We start from the raw sequence: 19,651 nt of genomic DNA on the forward strand, positions 1-19,651 counted from the left end.
TTCTGACTCTACCATTTGAATGTCTCAACAGAAATCGAGACTTATCAGACCAGGCAACATTTTTCCAGTCTTCAACTGTCCAATTTTGGTGAGCTCGTGCAAATTGTAGCCTTTTTTTCCTATTTGTAGTGGAGATGAGTGGTACCCGGTGGGGTCTTCTGCAGTTGTAGCACATCCGCCTCAAGGTTGTGTGTGTTGTGGCTTCACAAATGCTTTGCTGCATACCTCGGTTGTAATGAGTGGTTATTTCAGTCAAAGTTGCTCTTCTATCAGCTTGAATCAGTCGGCCATTCTCCTCTGACCTCTAGCATCAACAAGACATTTTTGCCCACAGGACTGCCACATACTGGATGTTTTTCCCTTTTCACGCCATTCTTTGTAAACCCTAGAAATGGTTGTGCGTGAAAATCTCATTAACTGAGCAGATTGTGAAATACTCAGACCGGCCCGTCTGGCAGCAACAACCATGCCACGATCAAAATTGCTTAAATCACCTTTCTTTCCCATTCTGACATTCAGTTTGGAGTTCAGGAAATTGTCTTGACCAGGACCACACCCCTAAATGCATTGAAGCAACTGCCATGTGATTGGTTGATTAGATAATTGCATTAATGTGAAATTGAACAGGTGTTCCTAATAATCCTTTTGGTGAGTGTATAATTTGTCCTGGTTTGAAAGAATCGCAGTTGTCAAGATGACGCTGCTCTGATGCATTATATCCCTTTTGAGAACATACACTTTTCAGAAAAACATTCACTTTCTCACAGCTGCCAGGTCACTCTTTGCAGAAAACTGGAAACAAGCAGACATGCAAAACTACAAAACTAATAACAAAAGTCAATAGGATGAGAGCAATGAAATCAGCCTCATAGAGAGGGATGCTGAAGTATTTCCTTTGGGCCAATTACCTGAAAAACTCCACAGGGGAACATGGAAGCCTAACCTAATTGTCTAATTACAATACACCCAAACCTCACTCTTCCTCAGAGGTTAAAGGAACAGTAACACCAAAAAATGAAAGTGTATAAAAGTAACTAAAATGTAATGTGCTGCTGCCCTGCACTGGTAAAAGTTGTGTGTTTCCTTCAGAAAGTCTACTATAATTTATATAAATAAGCTGCTGTGTAGTATGGGGGCAGCCATTCAAAGGAGAAAAGGCACAGGCACATAGCAGATAACAGATAAAACACTATTGTACTCTACAAAACTTATCTGTTATCTGCTATGTAACCTGTGCCTTTTCTCCTTTTTTCCAGCTTGAATGACTGACCCCGTGGCTACACAGCAGCTTATTATATAAATTATAGTAGTGTTACTGTAACAAACACACCAGTTTTACCAGTGCAGGGCAACAGTGCATTATATTTTTATTACTTTAAAGCTCTTTCATTTTTTGGAGTTACTGTTCCTTTAAGCCATCCCATCTCCCTCTCCACTGAGGGCACCAAAACCTTTTTTCCTCACCCTCATTATTTCCCTGCCTTTTTTTTTTTTTCACTATTCGATAATGTTTATTTTAACTTATGATACAAATAATCCATGTATTGCATGATCACTGCTACACAAGATGTTGTCACACTTCAATCCATGACAGTATGCTGAAACACTGCACTGTTTTTGTGATATAAAAATTAGGGATGCGCTGAATCCAAGATTTGGTTCAGGATTCGGGTCGAATCCAGCCTTTTTTTGATGGCTTCGGTTTCAGCCGAATCCACGGTCCTGGCCGTACCGGATCCTATTTAGCATAAATTAGCATATGCTAATTAGCATTCAGAAAGGGTTTAAATTTAGGGGGGGTAATTTTTAGCTGCGCACTGCAACTTTTAACCCTTCACAATCCTAATTAGTATATGCTAATTAGAATTCGGATTCGGTTCGGGATTTGTCAGAATCCATCAGGGTGGGTTCGGGGGTTCGGCAGAACCCAAAAAAGTGGGTTCGGTGTGTAACACTTGTTTGACTTAAATAAGGCAAATCCAAGCTAGTAGCGTAGTGTAGAGCATGTGTTACATGTGACCCTTAATACTTAGGCATGGGCCTCTGCTAAGTGTGAGATTAACTATGGAGCGAGGGTGTAGTTGAACTACAACTAGCTGAGGTTGTGTGGTGCAGATGATATAAATGAATGCCAGAGGATTCTTATGGTAAACTATAATACAGATTTATTGTCCAAGACACAGATGTTATGCTGGGTTGTTATATACTCACAAGCAGTTGATATAGGATGTCACAGTGGTTAGTAGCAGTTGTAGCATACCGAGACAGTGCAGCACACAATGGAGATAGACAGGGATAGTGACCAGGAATCCCAAGATGGATGCCCTTTATTGGAACAGATCCCTCCAGCCAACGGTGGTTCAGGGGTAAAGACTAGCCTGAATCCTATGTCTTAACTGGGGTCCCTGCAACAAGGCATACAGAGCCTGGGGTAGGCTAAACCCTTAATTATCTCCTATGTTAGAGCTACAGCTGCTCGTACTAGATAGATCTGACTGTGCTCACTTCTCCTAGAGAGTGCTATGAAATACTCTGCTGTGCTTACTTGTCCTCATTCACGGGGCCCTGTCCCCGACTTATCCAGTTGGTAAGAGTTCTTTGGATTACTGGGGCCTGTTTCTGCACCCAGGCTCAGAGGGAGCTGTGCTTAGGAAGCAGACAGGCAGCCAAAGAGGAAGCCACTCCTCCGTGCTAGACACTATATCAGTCTGCAGGGGGAGTGGTCAACCTGACTAAACCTATAAGGAATACAGTTAAATAACTGAAACCTGAGTATAAGGGCTCTGCCCAATAACAGTGAAAGTGTGAAGAGGTAGGGAAGTAAAGCCATAGGGAGCTTAACCCTATGGGCCCTACAGGTGCATCCCTAATAAAAATGTAAAACCAATAATCATTCCAAATTAAAAAAAGAGGGCTACCTTACTAAGCCAGAGACTGCAAACAGCAGGTGTTTAGCACCCTGTATTTTCTGTTGCGCTCTCAGGAACAGCCTTTTGTGTAAGAATGGATCACAAAGTGCTGTACCTTGTGATCTGTGTAGTTCTGCCTGTGTTCAGCATTGAGAGGTCGGAGCGTCCCTAGTAACAACTACTGACTTACACATCTTTTGGACAATCAGGCTAGGGTGCATTGGGGTCCGAAAGGCATAGGAAAGCTGTGTACAGGGTTCCCCAGTGGCTGACAGAGATGCACTCTAGTCATTGCACCCCAAGTCCCTAAAACAAGTGTTGTAGGCATTGATCCCTCTTGAGGGCTAAATGAGCCTTAAATTGTTTAAGGGAAGGGAATGTTAAAACTTACTGCAACTTTAAAAACTGACTGCAATACTCAGATACTTAAATAACTCGCCCCAGTCCTTCCTCAATATGAATCATATTCATGTGACTGAGGAAATTTCCCCTAACCAGCACATTTCCCAAGGTCATTGAATCTTGCTTAACCACCATCTACCTCCTCTTAAAAAAAATACAAAAAAAAAATCCTTTTTTTCTTGATGAACCTTCCATTCTCGTAAGCTATGGCCCGCCCTCTCTTTGCTTACTTCCCCATTCCTCCACCCACACTGTTGATACACAAGAAAGAGGAAGTGCCTTTGCTTGTGTTGTTGGAAAGTCGGCAGAAAGGTTTGTGCTTGTGAGTGCTTTTTCTACTTTATTTTTTACTTACTTATTTAACTGTAATCATAAGCATTCACTGGAGCTTTCCCTGTAACGGTGCTTTAGATTTCAGCAAGTGCTGATTCTTTGCCTGTCTGATACCGATATAGGGTCTACCTGGCAGCAGCTGATGCTTGGTATACTATTTTTGTCCAGAGACTGGGGGAAAGGATAATATGTGTTAGGGTGTTGTACACACCAAATCTCAATGTAAGGTCGTCTGCATTAATGATTTTGTTTACGAAACCTTGTTGCTTTGGGTTAGTATCTGCACTGATTTACAGTTCTTTTTCTATTTGCTGGTCTTGCCAAAGTCCCAATTTATCTCTTAATAAAGTGGACTTTTAGGGCTAAGAATTAGTTACGAATGGGATAGCAACATAAATAACTTTCTCCTTTGAGATTATGAGAGAGATTATTTGAGACTATGATTATGATTATGTTTTGTTTTTAGATTCTTGTGTTCTTTCTAAAAAACAGCCTTTCTTGCCCAGGATAATTGCTGGGTTGACTGCCAACCCTGTCTATTGATTTGCAGTTCTTTTTCTGTGTCCAGTACCACTTTTAAAGTTTTCCAGTACATAAGGGATTTTTTTTGACCTTATAATAGGTCACAGAGCACCAGTCTTTTTATACACAGAGAACTGGCCATTATAATCTACAGTGCAGAATAAATCACATTTGCCTTGTTTACAGAACTGCATTATATTGTAAATAGAATTGTACCGAAGTAAAGTACTGCTGGTGACTTAAGCTGAGAGATAGAGCAAGACCATTGGCATACTATGATGTCAAATAAATAGTGAAACTCCAGTCCAAATAAATATTCAGAAACAAAATAAGGAGACATGTTGGGTCAGCAAGAGTTAATCAGTCCGCCGGAGAGAAAAGGTAATGCAAGCAGGGGCAGGGCTGTTCTCTTAACATACCCAGGTGATTGAAAACATTGGAGGAGCTGGAGATAAAATGGGAAGGTATAGGAAAGCTTTTACAGCAATGCTAAGGGATTTCCACCAGCGACTCCTCTTGTTGCCGGTGGAAAGCCATTTCAGAGCAGTTTGTTGCCCGTGATAGCAGAGATATATCGCAGGTTACTAAACCGCTCTGTGGGTTCTTACGCCTTAAGGGCTAAACTACATGGGAGATTTTGATCAGATTTTTTTCTGACTGGCATGTTGCGACAGATAGCAAATATTTTATGTAGTTGACTGATTAGGTTTTTCTCTCAGTTGCATGGGTCAAACATTATGCAACTGACATCTGACTTGTAGGATGCCTTCTGTTGATCCAACACCAACACCTTTTACAGCTTTAAATCCTTCTAGAGAAAATCCTAGGAGAATTTAAAATTCTCACTCTCCACTAGACTATATCTAACAACTGCCTCTTATGTTATGTTTGCAGTTGTAGACCAACAATAACAGACCATGTGTCACTGGTTTAATATCAATGCTGAACTGAATCTGTTTTAAAACAGGTTGAGAGTTTTGGCTTGTGAGATTTTGTAACATCTTATCATGCAACAGCACTAGATTTTGTAGGATTCTACGAAATCTGCTTCCCAACATCTGTAAAAAATGTAGGAAAGTTCCTGCCTCTACATCTGACAAGTCTGTATTTTAGTGAGAAAAAAGTCTGTCAAACACCATCATATTTTGTCTTGTCAGATGAAAATGCAGTGCTGCATTACCTTCTGACAGGCTGTTGTGTTCCTTTCGTGTAGTGTACATATGAGATGTTTGTATCAGTCCTGTTATTTTTTAACCCTTGCAACTACATCTTATTTGTAGGATGCATTTTGCCGATATGGCGCTATCCTACATAATCCCCCGTGGACTCTACCCCTTTGATTAGTAGTTTCAATATATTACACATTTACGTGGACAGTTGTACTGCTGTAAATCACACCCAAGATTGTCATCAGTAGAAATGGACCCAATACTATTAAAGGTGACCATACACGGGCAGATTTAAGTTGCTGATTAGGTCCATTCATTCAGGCCTCATTGGCAGCTTATCCACTTGTGTATAGTTTAAGAATCCCATTGGGACAAGGACTGCATCAGCTTGTTGATGCCGCCCTCTCTCGATGGCCTGCATTGCTGCCTATTATGATCAGAGGCCCAATTTCACCCTGCACAAGGCAGGCAAAGAACCACTCACTTAATGTGTATGGCCACCTTAAATTAGCAGGGTCCTCCACCCAGGGGGTCCCAATTATTTTCCCACTGGCCAACTGGGTCCCTGATGAAAAAAGCCCCCAATGAAAAAAGCCCCTCACATGGACAATAATGCCCCTTGTTCTCCCCAATCATGCGCTAGTTATGCCAAGCCTTTACTCATGATTTACCCACACAACCTTATCCCCTACAACCCCTACCCCTTTTGTCACCTGCGAATTGCACCTTTCCATCTCAGGCGCCTGCCTCTGCCAAAGGGTCCGTAAATGCAGCACCCCTTCTACCCCCTTAATGATCTCCCTAACCACACCTCAGTTTTGCTGAGAAGTGTGATGTATTCTACTAAGCAGTTGTTTAAAGCTGAGTATAGCATATAATGATTTATTACTCATTACCATTCCATTCAGTAATTACTAGATTCCTATAAAATAAGAGGAACTCTTTACTGTTACTTTAAAGGGTTTCTGTCATGACTTTTATGGTGTACTTTTTATTACTAAATTACACTGTTTATATTCTTGAACCAACAAATGTTGTTTTTTTTTTTAGTTGTAATATTGGTGTATAGGCAGCCATCTCAGTGCATTGAGTCTGAGCTGAACCAAAGAGCCAGCGCTACAAATTAGGACTGCTTTCAGATAACCTATTGTTTCTTCTGCACAATGTAAAGGTGGTCATACACATTCAGATTTTAGTCTTCTTCTGATGAATGGTTGGATATCGGTCATACTAACATTTAGACTAAAATTATCTGGAGCTTAAGCCCTTAAAATACAAATCGGAGGATGCTCTAAGCATGAAATAGTTGGCAGACACCAATCATATGATAATGACTTCCATTGTAGGTCCCCAAAGGATATTGTCCGATACACAATACATGCTTAGATTTTATCGTTAGCTGCCCAATATTTTCTAAACTGGCAGATTGACTAAACGACTGATCGCCATGGTACGAAAATTGGGATGATAATTTGAAGCCCACGCAAGGTCCAATTTTATTAGTACATGTATGGCCAGCTTAACTGGAGGAGTCCCAAGCCAGACTTATTTGGCTACCTTGCTACCTTCCCATTGTTCTGCTGATCGGCTTCTGGGGCAAAAAGGGAGGGGGGGGGGGTGATATTGTTTTCCTATGACAGTATTCCTTTAAGCATTTGATCTAAAATATAAAAATAAATATATAAAGGGTGTAATCCAGAAGGTACACACCATATACAAACAACAACTGGGAGCCTGAGAGAGTATTAGTTTTATACAAAGACATGATTTAAATGACTAACCGAATAAAGGAAATGTTTTTCAATAATTCATGTAACTGTGTGAGTGTTATGTATGTTTGTGCGTGTGTGTATATATATATATATATATATATATATATATATATATGTATTTCAAATGCTCAGTTTTACTCAACAGAGTCCCCTCTTGTTACACTACAACTTCTAGAAACCCTCCCTGTGTATTGTGGAGCAATACTGGGGGTCTAGCCATGCTCCCACTTAGTGTACAATGATACACACACACACGCCACTACAAGCAGGCTTAGTCTGTGTCACAAACAGACAAAATCACAGTCTGGACGAAAAGAAATAAAGCAATAGCAACAGTATCATGCTGCAGCTGCAATCTGGAGTTATGCAGAGAATCAGCAGTTGCTGAGATTCTAAAAGCACCATTATGAGGGCTTGGGGTGTGCAAGTAACCCCCATCCCTTCAGTTGAATGCCTATGTAGGAATACTGTTTCAGTACAGGGCCAGCAGTGCACAGAATAGCAAAGGAATTACAAATACTACTTTTTATTAATAAAGGATACATTTTTTAAGCCTCAGGAGTAAAGACTGCAGCATGGTTCTTGGTTTTTTTTTTTTTGTTCCTCATACCACATTCATGTGACTATATGCTTACTGACACATGTAACTATTTTTTCCAGTTTCCTGAAAATGGGCTCGCTATTTCGGGGAGAAGAGATGTGCCTAGCACAGTTATTTCTGCAGTCTGGTAGTGAGTATCAATGTGTTAGTGCACTGGGAGAACTTGGACTAGTGGAATTCCGGGATGTAAGTACAATTTGTAATTTGTTTAAATAAACAAACTATATTATTCAGATGAAGAAATGTATCTTTCTTTTGTAAGGGATGTTGCCTATGTTTTGTTGGGACTGTATTTCATTTTCTGGATAATAGGTTTCCACATAACAAATCCCATACCTGTACTATATTTGGTAAAATTGGTAACTTAGTAAACATTACATAAGTCTACATAACCCAAAATATTTAGCATTTATCCTTTAACCCCAGTGGCAGATTTATCAGTGTTCAGATTTGAATTTTGATTCAAGAGTTTTGTTTTTTTTGCTCTAAAGTGCACAAAATTGAATTAGAGCTTCAGAAATCGAATGTTCGAAATTTATAAGAATGAAAAAATTTGATTGTAAAAATGTACATTTTTAATAAAGTTTTCAATTAATAAGTGGAAATTCAAGGTGAGTTTTTGAGTTTTTCGGAATTTTAAAAACTCAAATTCACAAATTCAAATTTTTATAAATATGCCTCAAGGTGAATATCTCTCATCAATGGGCTAATGGGCATGTATTATTTTACATAGGACTTGAATAATTCACACACTTGAGCTTGGCCCTAATGCCTTCTTAGATGTGCTTGTAGATTTCTTTAATTTATTAGTTTTAGCAATTGTGCTTACAGTACCTTTGCAGGTACCTCAGCGCAGACTGCCTTCCCAATTCAGTGTTCCACAACTGCACAATAGGTAGAATACCTCAGTGGAAAGCACATATTTTTTTTTTTAAAGGTGTTTATTTTCTTTTTTATAACAAACAAATACAACATGTAAAGACATTAACTACAGTAGAGTGCTGCTAGTAACATTTTGCAGTCTAGTTACACGGTACAGTGCTAACCTTTTGTTGAAGCTTTTATTGGAAAGCACATATTTAAAGGAAAATTAAACTCTAGCCCATCCTCAGCCCCTTCCACTGCCCCCCTCCAAGCTCCCTCCCCACAAAATCTATTCATTTCAAAAGATTCCCTGTGTCCGACCTGCCATAAATCTGCAGAGTGGTGCAGCAGAGTTTAAAGTTGACATCTTCCCCTGTCTTCATATCCACTTCTGTCAGTTCACTGACACAGATCTTGCGCAAGCATGCACAGTTAAGTTAAAGTCCTGAATCAGCTTGTTTGTAAGTGCTCCCACAAGATCCATATCAGAGAACTGACAAAAGAAGATATGAAGACGGGTTAAGATTGTGCCTTTGAACTTAACTGTGCAACTCTGCAGATTTATGGCAGGTTGGCACACAGGGGAACTTTTGTAGTGAATAGATGATGTGGGAAGGAAGCGTAGAGGGGGGGGGGGGGGTTGATGATGGGCTAGGGTTTAGTTCTCCTTAGGGCAGTGGCAAAGCCATCCCACCGGCTAGAATGTAAATTGCTGATGGAATGGTATACGCGTCCCTACGATTTCCCGAAGTTTCCTCTCCCCGTCTGCCACTGCCCTTAAGGATGCTTTAAGATTTTCCTGTTGTGCCTACAATTACAATACCCCTCAGCACAGAGGGGTTAAAATAGTTTTATTAGGAATACAGATATCACTGACTGTGCTTTTTTTTTTTTTTTTTTGTCAGCTCAATCAAAATGTCAATTCCTTTCAGCGCCGATATGTATCAGAGATAAGACGTTGTGATGAAATGGAGACAACATTCTGTAAGTGATGAGTTAATTTTTATTAGTTTCTTGGTTGGGTGTTTATACTTCAGTAAAAGTTTTATGTAAAAATTGAAAATATGGCTGTGTGGAAGATTTTCTTTATTTGTAGTATCATAAAAGATCTTTTTCTCCCTGGAAGTTCTGTACATAATTGTGCATGCTCAGTAAAGCTAATGGTTATTTAAGTACATACTTCTTTTTTTGCTGTGTTCATAATTCTTACTGTGGAGATTGATTAAACTGTCCAGAAAGATCCAACACTAGCTAGAGAAGCTGCATAATGTTGTGCACTTGATATACTAGGTTTGTGTGGTTATTGTGCATATTGCCCTTTCTGTCCATGAAGTAGAAAAAAGGTGGTGCTGTGTAGTGGAAATAGCTAGGGATAAATTGCCATTCTGCTAAGAAGAATTCATTTTAGTTTTTATGTATACGCTATATACCATATGAATAATACACAGGCACAGCCCTGCATGACGTGACTGGGTATGCTGGATGATGCACTTCTATTTAATATTAAATGGTCTTTTGTTAAACAAACAAAAGACTACGCACTTATCAAGACTTAGCAAAAAAAAAATCCAAAGAGCCAGTGTTACAAAATTGTACACAAATACTTATTTACCAGTATACTGGCATGGGACCTGTTATCCAGAATGCTCAGGACCTGGGGTTTTCCGGATAAGGGATCTTTCCATGATTTGGATCTCCATACCATAAGTCTACTAAAGAGTTATTTAAACATTAAATGTCAATATAGTTGTTTTTCCTCCAATAAGGATTATTGCTTAGTTTCCATCAAGTGTTTTTTAAAACAAGAATTATTTGATTAAAATTGAGTCTATGGGAGATGGCCCTCCTGTATTTTGGAACTTAATGTGTAATGGTTGTCATCCCAGCACAGTATTGCTCCAGCAATGTAAAAGGTAAACAATATTGATCAACAACTATGCTTGACCTCAAGTACTAACTTATGCATCCTTTTGGAGACCCCTTTTGTCTGAAACCCTAACACTTATCACTACACCAGGCACAAAGAAATAATAATATGACTATTATTATTAATAAGGACAGACGTTTGTTTAGCTCACAAGTCATAAATGAATTATCCCTGTGCTTCCCCCAGCCATTATACACAGTAATGAGGGGTGGTTCTTAAAGGAGCAGTTCAGTGTTAAAATGAAACTGGGTAAAATAGATAGACTGTGCAAAAAAACAAATGTTTTCAATATAGTTAGGCAAAAATGTAATCTACAAGAGCTGGAGTGGGCAGATATCGAACATAATAGCCAGAATGCTACTTCCTCCTTTCCTCTGTAAGCTGTTAGCAGTCAGTAGCCAATCATTGACTTAAGGGGGGCTACATGGGACGGTTCAGTTAGTTTGCATTTGAATCTGACATGCGTTCTCACAAACTGACTGAACAGTTATGTCCCATGTGGCCCCCACTAAAGTCACTGACTAACTAAAAGGTTAGAGAGCTGAAAGCAGGAAGTAAAGTGTTGGCTATAATGTTATACATCTGTCCACTCCAGCTTTTACAGATTACATTACAATATTTTTTATTTTGTGCAGGCTATCCATTTTATCCAGTTTCATTTTTACACTGAATTGTTCCTTTAAACTCAGCATAAATTCTGACACTCTCAGTCATCATTATCACATCATGCTGTATAGGTTCCAGTACTGTTGGGGGCCTAGTGATTATTCAGCTTTACCTCAAGGGACACAAGACCAGTGACTGCTTGGTAAAGTATAGGATTTTCAGTGTTGTTTTTATCTCTTTTATTTTGTAACTTCATGTACTATAATTGTATGTCTTTTATTATTATACCACTATTTTTCTAAAATATATATGCACTACACACTTTTTGGGAATATTTAATATAAAATGTATTAAGTTTTGTCTATGTGTGCTAAACCCAGCCTGTCTAAAGATTTACCTTAAGGTCATTGTGTATATGTAGGACTATAGCTAACTTGTTTGTGTGTTTTGAGCAGGGAGTTCACGGTCCCTTGGACTGTTGGGGGGCCGGACTATAGTTTGGAAAAAAAAACATGTACATATCTTATTTGTGCTACCAACTTATGGGCCCACATCTAGACACACTTATTTTTGCTGCTCCTCTTAATAATAAAACCCCCCAAACACATTGACTTTTTAACAGGAACTCAAAGCAGGTACACTGTCTACTGCTGCACAATTTTATATATATTCTTTTTTAAGCAAATAATATCTTGTAACCCAAAGGTCACAAAGCTGTGAAGCACAGATGTATTTAACATGTAATATGATATTTAAATATTAAACATAATATCTACATACCAGACAACAAGCAGGTTAAGGACCTGCAACTGCTGTGTCTGTGAGCCCAGATCACCAGCAGTACAACAATTAACCTGCATGAGTTGAGCTTGTACTTGTGCTCTGTGCCTGGCTCTTAGATCACCTCTGGTATGTTTTCCCATTCTGAAATCTCGCGAGATTTGCTGTCCGAGATCTCGTGATGATGAATAAATATTTGAATTCTATAGCTTCTTTTAATGGTCTGGTTAGAAACATCTTTTCAGAGAATAACTAAATTGATGGATTCAATGATTAAGATTATTGATCAAAATAGGCCAACAGAGACTATACTGAATAAAGCTGGACATTTGCTTGGCTATATTTCTGCCTAGAGAAAGATTTACTGAGACACTTACTAAATACTACAGACTCTTTTCAGTGAACAGCTCCGCCATCTTTAATAGGGATGCCCACTTCCTTTACCTCACTACTGCACTACTGCACATGCGTCCCCAGCAGGCTGTGTCTTTGTGATCCCACGCCGCCCCCTCTCCCCTCTCCTCGCTCCTGCACAGATACTAACCAGCACAGTCACACCAACCCCCCCATCCCTGCTTGCTGCATTCCCGGTACGGTTGCGATGGCGATGCACTGCCTGCTTGTGCTGAAGGGGAGCGCGTGCGGGGAGACAGAGTTTCTTCAGTCTGTGCAGTAGCGGGGATGCAGCAAGCAGGTGGGGGGGGGTTGGTGTGACTGTGCTGGTTGGTATCTGTGCAGGAGCGAGGAGAGGGGGCTGAAGGGGGGCGCCTGCTTGTGCTGCATAGGGTCGTTTGCGCATGTGCCGCCTACAGTCCTGGTTGTAGAGTCGTTGCAGGAGTGATGCATTATGGGAATCCTCTTTACCCAGCTCAGCGTTTTTTTTTTCCTGTTTGGCTTCTGATCATCTGAACGATTGCAATTTGGAGAGACTTAAGGGCACTATTGAGACAACTGAAGGTAAGCCTGCAGCTTGAGATTAACTCTTTGGTAGCCTTTCCTTCTCCTTTAAGGAGCACCACCAAAATGCTAGAACTGTAGAATAGTATTAAAAAAAAGATTTGCTGTCCAAAATCTTGTGATGATGCCATCATACACCGGAGTCAGTGGCAAAACTGACAGGTTGTTCCTACTTTATAGTAGCACTAAATTGCATGGCCCCCCACCCCAACAAGCACAACATCGCTCAGAGGATTTTTATCTATTTATTTATTTTTTTAATGAAAATCCAACTATGCCGACACAGGTACTAGCAAGGGAGGAGGCAGTGGGGGCGACGGGCCGGGTAAATGGCCGCGGAGGGCCGTAGTTTGAGGACCCCTGGTTTTGATCATAGCAACTAGTGCTTAAATGCTAATTAACCCCTAACTGTTAGCAGAGAGTATTTGTGTATACAGTAGTTAGCCTGTTGTTTTCTGGATTGTTTGGTATAGAACAGGACCTTTTTTCACTGCCAGGGACTATAGGATGGGTAGGGTGGGTGCCCAGTAAACCCTGGTGGCAGCAATTAACTAGTGATTGGTGTCTGGTGTAGAGCAGGGGCGCAGTGAGAGTGTACATGACAGTGGGTTTCTGGATAATGGATCCCATACCTGCACCACAGAGTTATGGTTGTAAGTTTGAAGCCACTTCTAAAAAGCACCGATAAGGTGCCATGCAGAATATTAATGAAATTAAGAAAGTCCAAATAAGAGCAGGTAAACTGATAAAGGAAATAAAAGTGGCCAAAAGTAAAAGTGGCCATACATTGACAAATTTAAACTACTCATTAAGTTAAATCACAGATCGTAGACATGGGCAGCTAAGTGAACTGTTAGACACTATATAAAATAGCCACCATTCTCCAGCACCAAATTTGTGCCCCAAGGAACCATTCCAGAACATTGTGTTAAAGCTATTCCATATCAAATGCCAATGCTAACTGTGAAAGGGATGGTTCACCTTTAAGCTAACTTCTAGTATGTTATAGAATGGCCTATTCTTTTTTAGTTGGACTTCATTTTTTATTTTGTATAGTTTTTAAAGTTGTTTTCCTGTTCTGCCTTTCAAGTTTTCAGAATTGATTCTTTGACTCCTGCAGCCAAAAAGCTATTGCTCTGTTCATCTCCTATTTATCTTTCACTCTCTTATTCCAACCGCTGCTGGCTGCTAGGGTAAATTGGACCATAGCAACCAGATAGCTGCTTAAATTCCAAACTGGAGAACTGCTAAAAAAAGCCAAAATTGAAACTAAAAAATGATGGTCAACTGCAATTAATGTCAGAATATCTCTACATCATACTAAAAGGTAATTTAAATGCAAAAGTATGGATTGCAGATGGATAAATGCCTGGTATACAGTTGGCCTTATGTACCTGTTATGAAAGCAGTTGAGAGGGTGGATAATGTGCTAAAAGATTTTGGTGCCCATAACATTTACAATTTAGTTGTGATATGCACATATGCCCCAATTGCAGATATTTTATCTTCATAATATAAGATATAAATGCAACATTTTTGGCTTATAAGGGTACATACACCACCTTCTTCATCAAGGAGACTTTATAGGGCCATTTGGTTTTGTTGGACTACTTTTATGCTTTTGCAAATGCCTCTTCAGTTAGTGAACTAAAAGTATTAACCAAGATCCTTCTGTCCCTTTGATTAATTGACATGCCTATGTTAGAGTCAGAGAATGCACTGGAGCGAATATTAAGTATAAACAAAGATCCTTCCTAACAGTATCCAATGTAGTAACCTCGCAAATTGGGGAGGGAGAGAACATAGTAATTACCCCTCAAAAGTCTTTAAGTTTACACACATCTTTTCTTTATGCTTTAAACATTACAAGAGGTATGTATGTATGTATAACTTTATTTATAAAGCGCCACAAGGGTACGCAGCGCTGTACAATCTTACAAAACACAAAATTACACACAGGGAGGACAAGTGATATAATAAATAAATATATATATAAATGCACAGGGAATAAGTGCCATGTGGTATGAGACACAGTAGGAAGGAGGTCCCTGCCCCGTAGAGCTTGCTCCAGGCATAGGCATTTGCCCTTAAGCGCAGGACTAGGCAAAATAATGTTTTAGTGCTCCAGAAAGTAACAGCTGAGCTTTTTCTTAAAGAGAGAGGGTGAGTGTTCCCTATGGAGGGATTCAGAGATAGAGTTCCAGAGGTAAGGAGCAGCAAGATAGAAAAGTTTAAGCTGAGAGAGCGCAGTGGATGTGGATGGTGTAAAAAGACGGAGGCTCTGAGAGGAGTGGAGGAGACGACCAGGAACATGCTGGGAGACCAGTGAAGAAATGTAGTGAGGAGCAGAGGAGTGAAGGGCTTTGAATGTTAGCAGAAGGATTTTGTAAGCTATCCTTTGCTTAACATGCAACCATGCAAAAGAGCTTAAGTGAGGCTGAGCAGGTTTCCTCTTCAGAGAGATCAGGAGGATCCTGGCAGCAGAGTTTAAAATTGATTGCAGGGGAGAGAGGTGGGAGTCTGGGAGGCCGGTTAGTAGGAGATTGCAGTAATCTAAGTGGGAAAGGATAAGGGCATGGATTAGTGTTTTAGCTGTTACTTGTGAAAGAAAGGGGCATATCTTGGCAATATTGCGGAGGAAAAAACGGCAGGTTTTGGCAGTGCAGAATTTACAGGGTTGATGGTCATGCCATCAATAGTAATGGTTAAAGGAGGGGGAGGGCCAGGTTTAGGCGGGAGGACCATGAGCTCTGTTTTAGCTAGGTTAAGTTTGAGCTGGCGTCGGTTCATCCAGGAGGAGATAGCCAGGAGGCAGTTAGCAATCTGGGTTTGAACATCAGTGGTTAGTGCAGGGGTGTCTAAAAATATCTGGATGTCATCTGCATATAAGTGATATTTAAGACCAAAAGAAGAAATAAGGTCTCCTAAAGAGAAAGTGTACAGGGAGAACAGCAAAGGACCAAGCACAGAGCCCTGATGCTCCCCCACACTAAGCGGAACCGGGGTAGAGGATTTGTTAGCAAGAGCAACAGAGAAGGAGCGGTTAGAGAGATAGGAAGAGAACCAGGATGCAGCCTGATCCCGGATACCCAGAGAATAGAGAATTTGCATAAGGACAGAATGGTCGACAGTATCAAAAGCAGAGGAAAGGTCAAGGAGAATGAGGACTGAGTAGTGTCCCTTGGCCTTGGCAGTCTGGAGATCATTTGCCACTCTACATAAGGCCGTCTCAGTGGAGTGCGCAGGCCGAAAACCAGACTGCATAGGGTCCAGCAGATTATTGGTGCAGAGGAAGTTAGTGACATGAGAAAAGAAAAGACGTTCCAGGAGTTTAGAGGCTAGGGGCAGGAGAGAGACGGGACAGTAGTTAGAAAGGCAGGATGGGTCCAGTGTAGCCTTTTTAAGAATGGGTTTGACACATGCTTGTTTGAATAGAGAGGGAAAAGTACCAGAAGCCAGAGAGGAATTGAATATGTGGGTAAGAGATGGAGTAAGGGCAGGGGCACACTGTTTTAGTAGGGATGAGGGCATAGGATCCAGTGAGCAGGTAGAAGGCAGAGAGGATCGGAGAAGCTGAGAAACTTCAGACTCTGTTACAAGGAGCTGAATACATAGAGAGGAGATTTAGGAAGGTTGAGATTACCGGTATCTGAAGGTTGGGGAAATTGTTTGCGTATAGAATCGGCTTTGCTTTTAAAGAAGTCAGTAAAGTCCAGGGGGGTATGTTCATATATGACTGATTTATTAGGTGAAGGATGAAGTAGCGAGTTAAATATGGAGAATAAGCGCCGCGGGTTTGATTTATTATTTACAAGTGTGTTATAGTATACTTGCTTGGCCTGGGATAGGGCAGTATTGAGGCATACCATAAGAAATTTATAGTGGAGGAAGTGATTTCCTCCAAATGTGCTCAGCAGATCGTGCACAGGAGCGCAGAAATCGCGTCTGAGGGTTAAGCCAGGGACGGGGATTGTTGGCACGACTGCGTTGCGGCTGCAGGGGGGCATGGGCTTAATTGCGGATGATAAAATAGAGTTGTAGGTATTTACCAGTAACTCAGGATCAGAGGAAGCACAGGAGGAGGAGAGGCCTTCTATGGCGCCCGATCAAAATTTTCTAACCTGGCCGATCGGCGATATCGGTCGACATGCCATACACGCACCAAATATCGTACGAAACGAGGTTTCGTATGATAGTATCGGTGCGTGTATGGCCAGGTTTAGGCTGAGCGTTAGTAGAAGGAGAAGGAGACACGTGCAAGATAGAAAAAGAGATAAGATGATGATCTGAAAGAGGAAAAGGCTCACTGTTAAATGTAGTTAGATTTAGATTTTTGGAAAAGACCAGATCTAGGAAATGACCATCCTTATGGGTAGCTGTATTCGTCCACTTGTGGAGATCAAAGGAGGAAGTTAGATGGAGAAATCGAGAGGGCCAGGACTGAGAGGGTTCATCTAAGTGGCAATTGAAATTGCCTAAAATAATTGCAGGGGTGTCAGAACGTAGCCAAGGATTTTGAAGAAGGAGGTCTGTAAACAACTGCCACCCGCACAGAAAGAGGGTGGAACAGCTGAACCACATGCACCTCAAAAGTAGGAAACCTGAAAGTAGGAGGTATAGGGATTAGTTTAAACCAGCAATGAGGGAAGAGCAGGACCCCTACCCCTCCCCCACGGCCAGTAATGCGGGGATTATGAGAGAAGGAAAGACCGCCATAAGAGAGAGCTGCCTCAATAGCATTATCATTCTGAGAGAGCCAGGTCTCTGTTATGGCAAACAGGTGAAAAGACTTGGAGCAAAACAGATCATGAATTAAAGTGGCTTTGTTAGATACAGAGTGGATATTGAGAAGAGCACAGGAGAAGGGGAGATAAGAAGAGGAGAGAGTGGGAATTTGAATAAGGTTAGACAGGTTAGCAGTTTGTGAGGGTTTTACCAGAAACGAAGCATTGTGTGGGCGTTAGGAAATGGGTATACGGCACGGACCAGGATAAGAAGAGATATCGCCTTCGGCAAGTAGTAGCAGTGAGGAGAGGGAGAGGAGGTGTGAAAATGATTTAAAATTGTTATGCTTTTGCGAGGTATTGGTTGGAGGTGCTAGATTTTTCAAAAATGTATAAAGATTATAAGAGCAGCAGTGTGTAGAATGGAGCAGAGAGGAAGATATTGTTATGGAGTAGGGACAGTCAGCTGGAGGGCTAAAGGAAGACGTTACCTTTGGAAGCACAAACATGAAAGATAAAACTAACAAAAGCAATGACATTATGCAGGTATATCCAGTAAACTGAGTCCCGATTCACATGGACAGAGGCTGGCCGGTCTTATGCTGTTGCTCCTCTTGTTGAACTCCTTATTAAACTCCTTGTTTATGTAGATGTATTATATAGGTCAAGTATCACTTAATTCACAGTTGAAAAAGGCTTGCAAATATTTAAAACCAGGATCAATTTCGAACCTAAGAGCACAAAAATATATTAATTTCATATTATCAGATCATATTAACAGTAAGAAACGCGCCTCCGTTACAGTAAATAAAATTAACAGCTTTAAGATTTTTTTAACATTGCCTTGAATCAACAAATAGGTTTTAAGCAAATAGTTTTGAATTTAATTTAAAGTGGACCTGTCACACAGACATAAAAAGCTGTATAATAAAAGCCCTTTTCAAATTCAACATGTAACGCAAAGCCATTTTTTTATTAACACATCTATACCCATTACATAAGCATTGAAAAGTCCCAGCTGTCAATCATATATTGCCTGACCCGCCTCTATGCCTTAGGCATAGGGGTGGGGCAGAAGTTACTTTCACTTTCAATTCAGAACTTCTTAGATATCACTGCTCTCCTCACATTCCCCCTCCCTCCTCCCCATCTAATTGTGTAACCAGTGTATGGATATTGGTATCCGGTCCCCCCATACTGGCACAGAAACAAGATTTTAGCAGGATGTACAGCTTGCCTTAATAACAGTGCCACAAAATGGAGCCTGCCTGTTTTCTGCAATTATGAATTCCAGAGCTGAAGGAAATAAGTTTAAAATAATTTATATAGTGTAATTGAAGTTTATCTTGCTTGACAAACACAATAGAAAACAATTTGTAATTATTTTTTAGGGTGACAGGTCCCCTTTAAAGGAACAGTAACACCAAAAAATAAAAATGTTTTTAAGTAATCATAATACAATGCACTGTTGCCCTGCACTGGTAAAATTTGCACATTTGCTTTATAAACACTTCTATAGTTTATATAAAAAGGTGCTGTGTAGCCATGGGGGCAGCCATTTAAGCTGGAAAAAGGAGAAAAGGCACAGGCACATAGGAGATAACAGATAAAACACCATTGTATTGTACAGAACTTATCTGTTATGTAACCTATGCCTTTTCTCTTTTAAATGGCTGCCCCCATGGCTACACAGCAGCTTCATTTACTAAACTATAGTAATGTTTCTAAAGCAAATACACCAGTTGCACCAGTGCAGGGCAACAGTACATTATACTGTAGTTCCTTTTATACACTTTGATTTTTTGGTGTTACTGTTCCTTTAAGAGGTTTTTTGTTCCTCAACCTCATCTGCTGTCACCAGTAATAACAGGGCCCTGCACCTTCCTCCCCCAAGCCCATCACGGCCCAATGCTGTTGCCACATTATTCAAATACCCTGCCCGTGTTATGTTCAAACCCCCCACATGCCCCACCCACATCTTTTGCAATTGCACAGTTCCAGGTCTGCCACTGCTATGGGCCCATGACTGGAGTACTCCCTGTAGCTGCCTGATGGTGGCTCTGAATATAAATATAACACAATATA

The 19,651-nt window shown here is 40.6% G+C and overlaps 1 protein-coding gene across 6 annotated transcripts in view; it reads left to right on the forward strand.

Annotated features, from left to right (window-relative positions):
- The first annotated feature begins 3,502 nt into the window (after positions 1-3,502).
- tcirg1 (T cell immune regulator 1, ATPase H+ transporting V0 subunit a3) overlaps positions 3,503-19,651 on the forward strand; it is a 73,386-nt gene continuing 57,237 nt past the window's right edge. For 4 of the 6 annotated variants that reach the window (XM_012953599.3, XM_031905097.1, XM_031905098.1 and 1 more), the window contains exons 1-3: positions 3,503-3,633; positions 7,768-7,894; positions 9,478-9,556. In XM_012953599.3, the coding sequence (XP_012809053.3) occupies positions 3,518-3,633; positions 7,768-7,894; positions 9,478-9,556 (322 nt within the window). In that variant the 5' untranslated portion in view covers positions 3,503-3,517. 6 annotated transcript variants of the gene reach the window in all.

Source organism: Xenopus tropicalis, chromosome 7, assembly GCF_000004195.4.
Source record: "Xenopus tropicalis strain Nigerian chromosome 7, UCB_Xtro_10.0, whole genome shotgun sequence".
Taxonomy (NCBI): Eukaryota; Metazoa; Chordata; class Amphibia; order Anura; family Pipidae; genus Xenopus; species Xenopus tropicalis.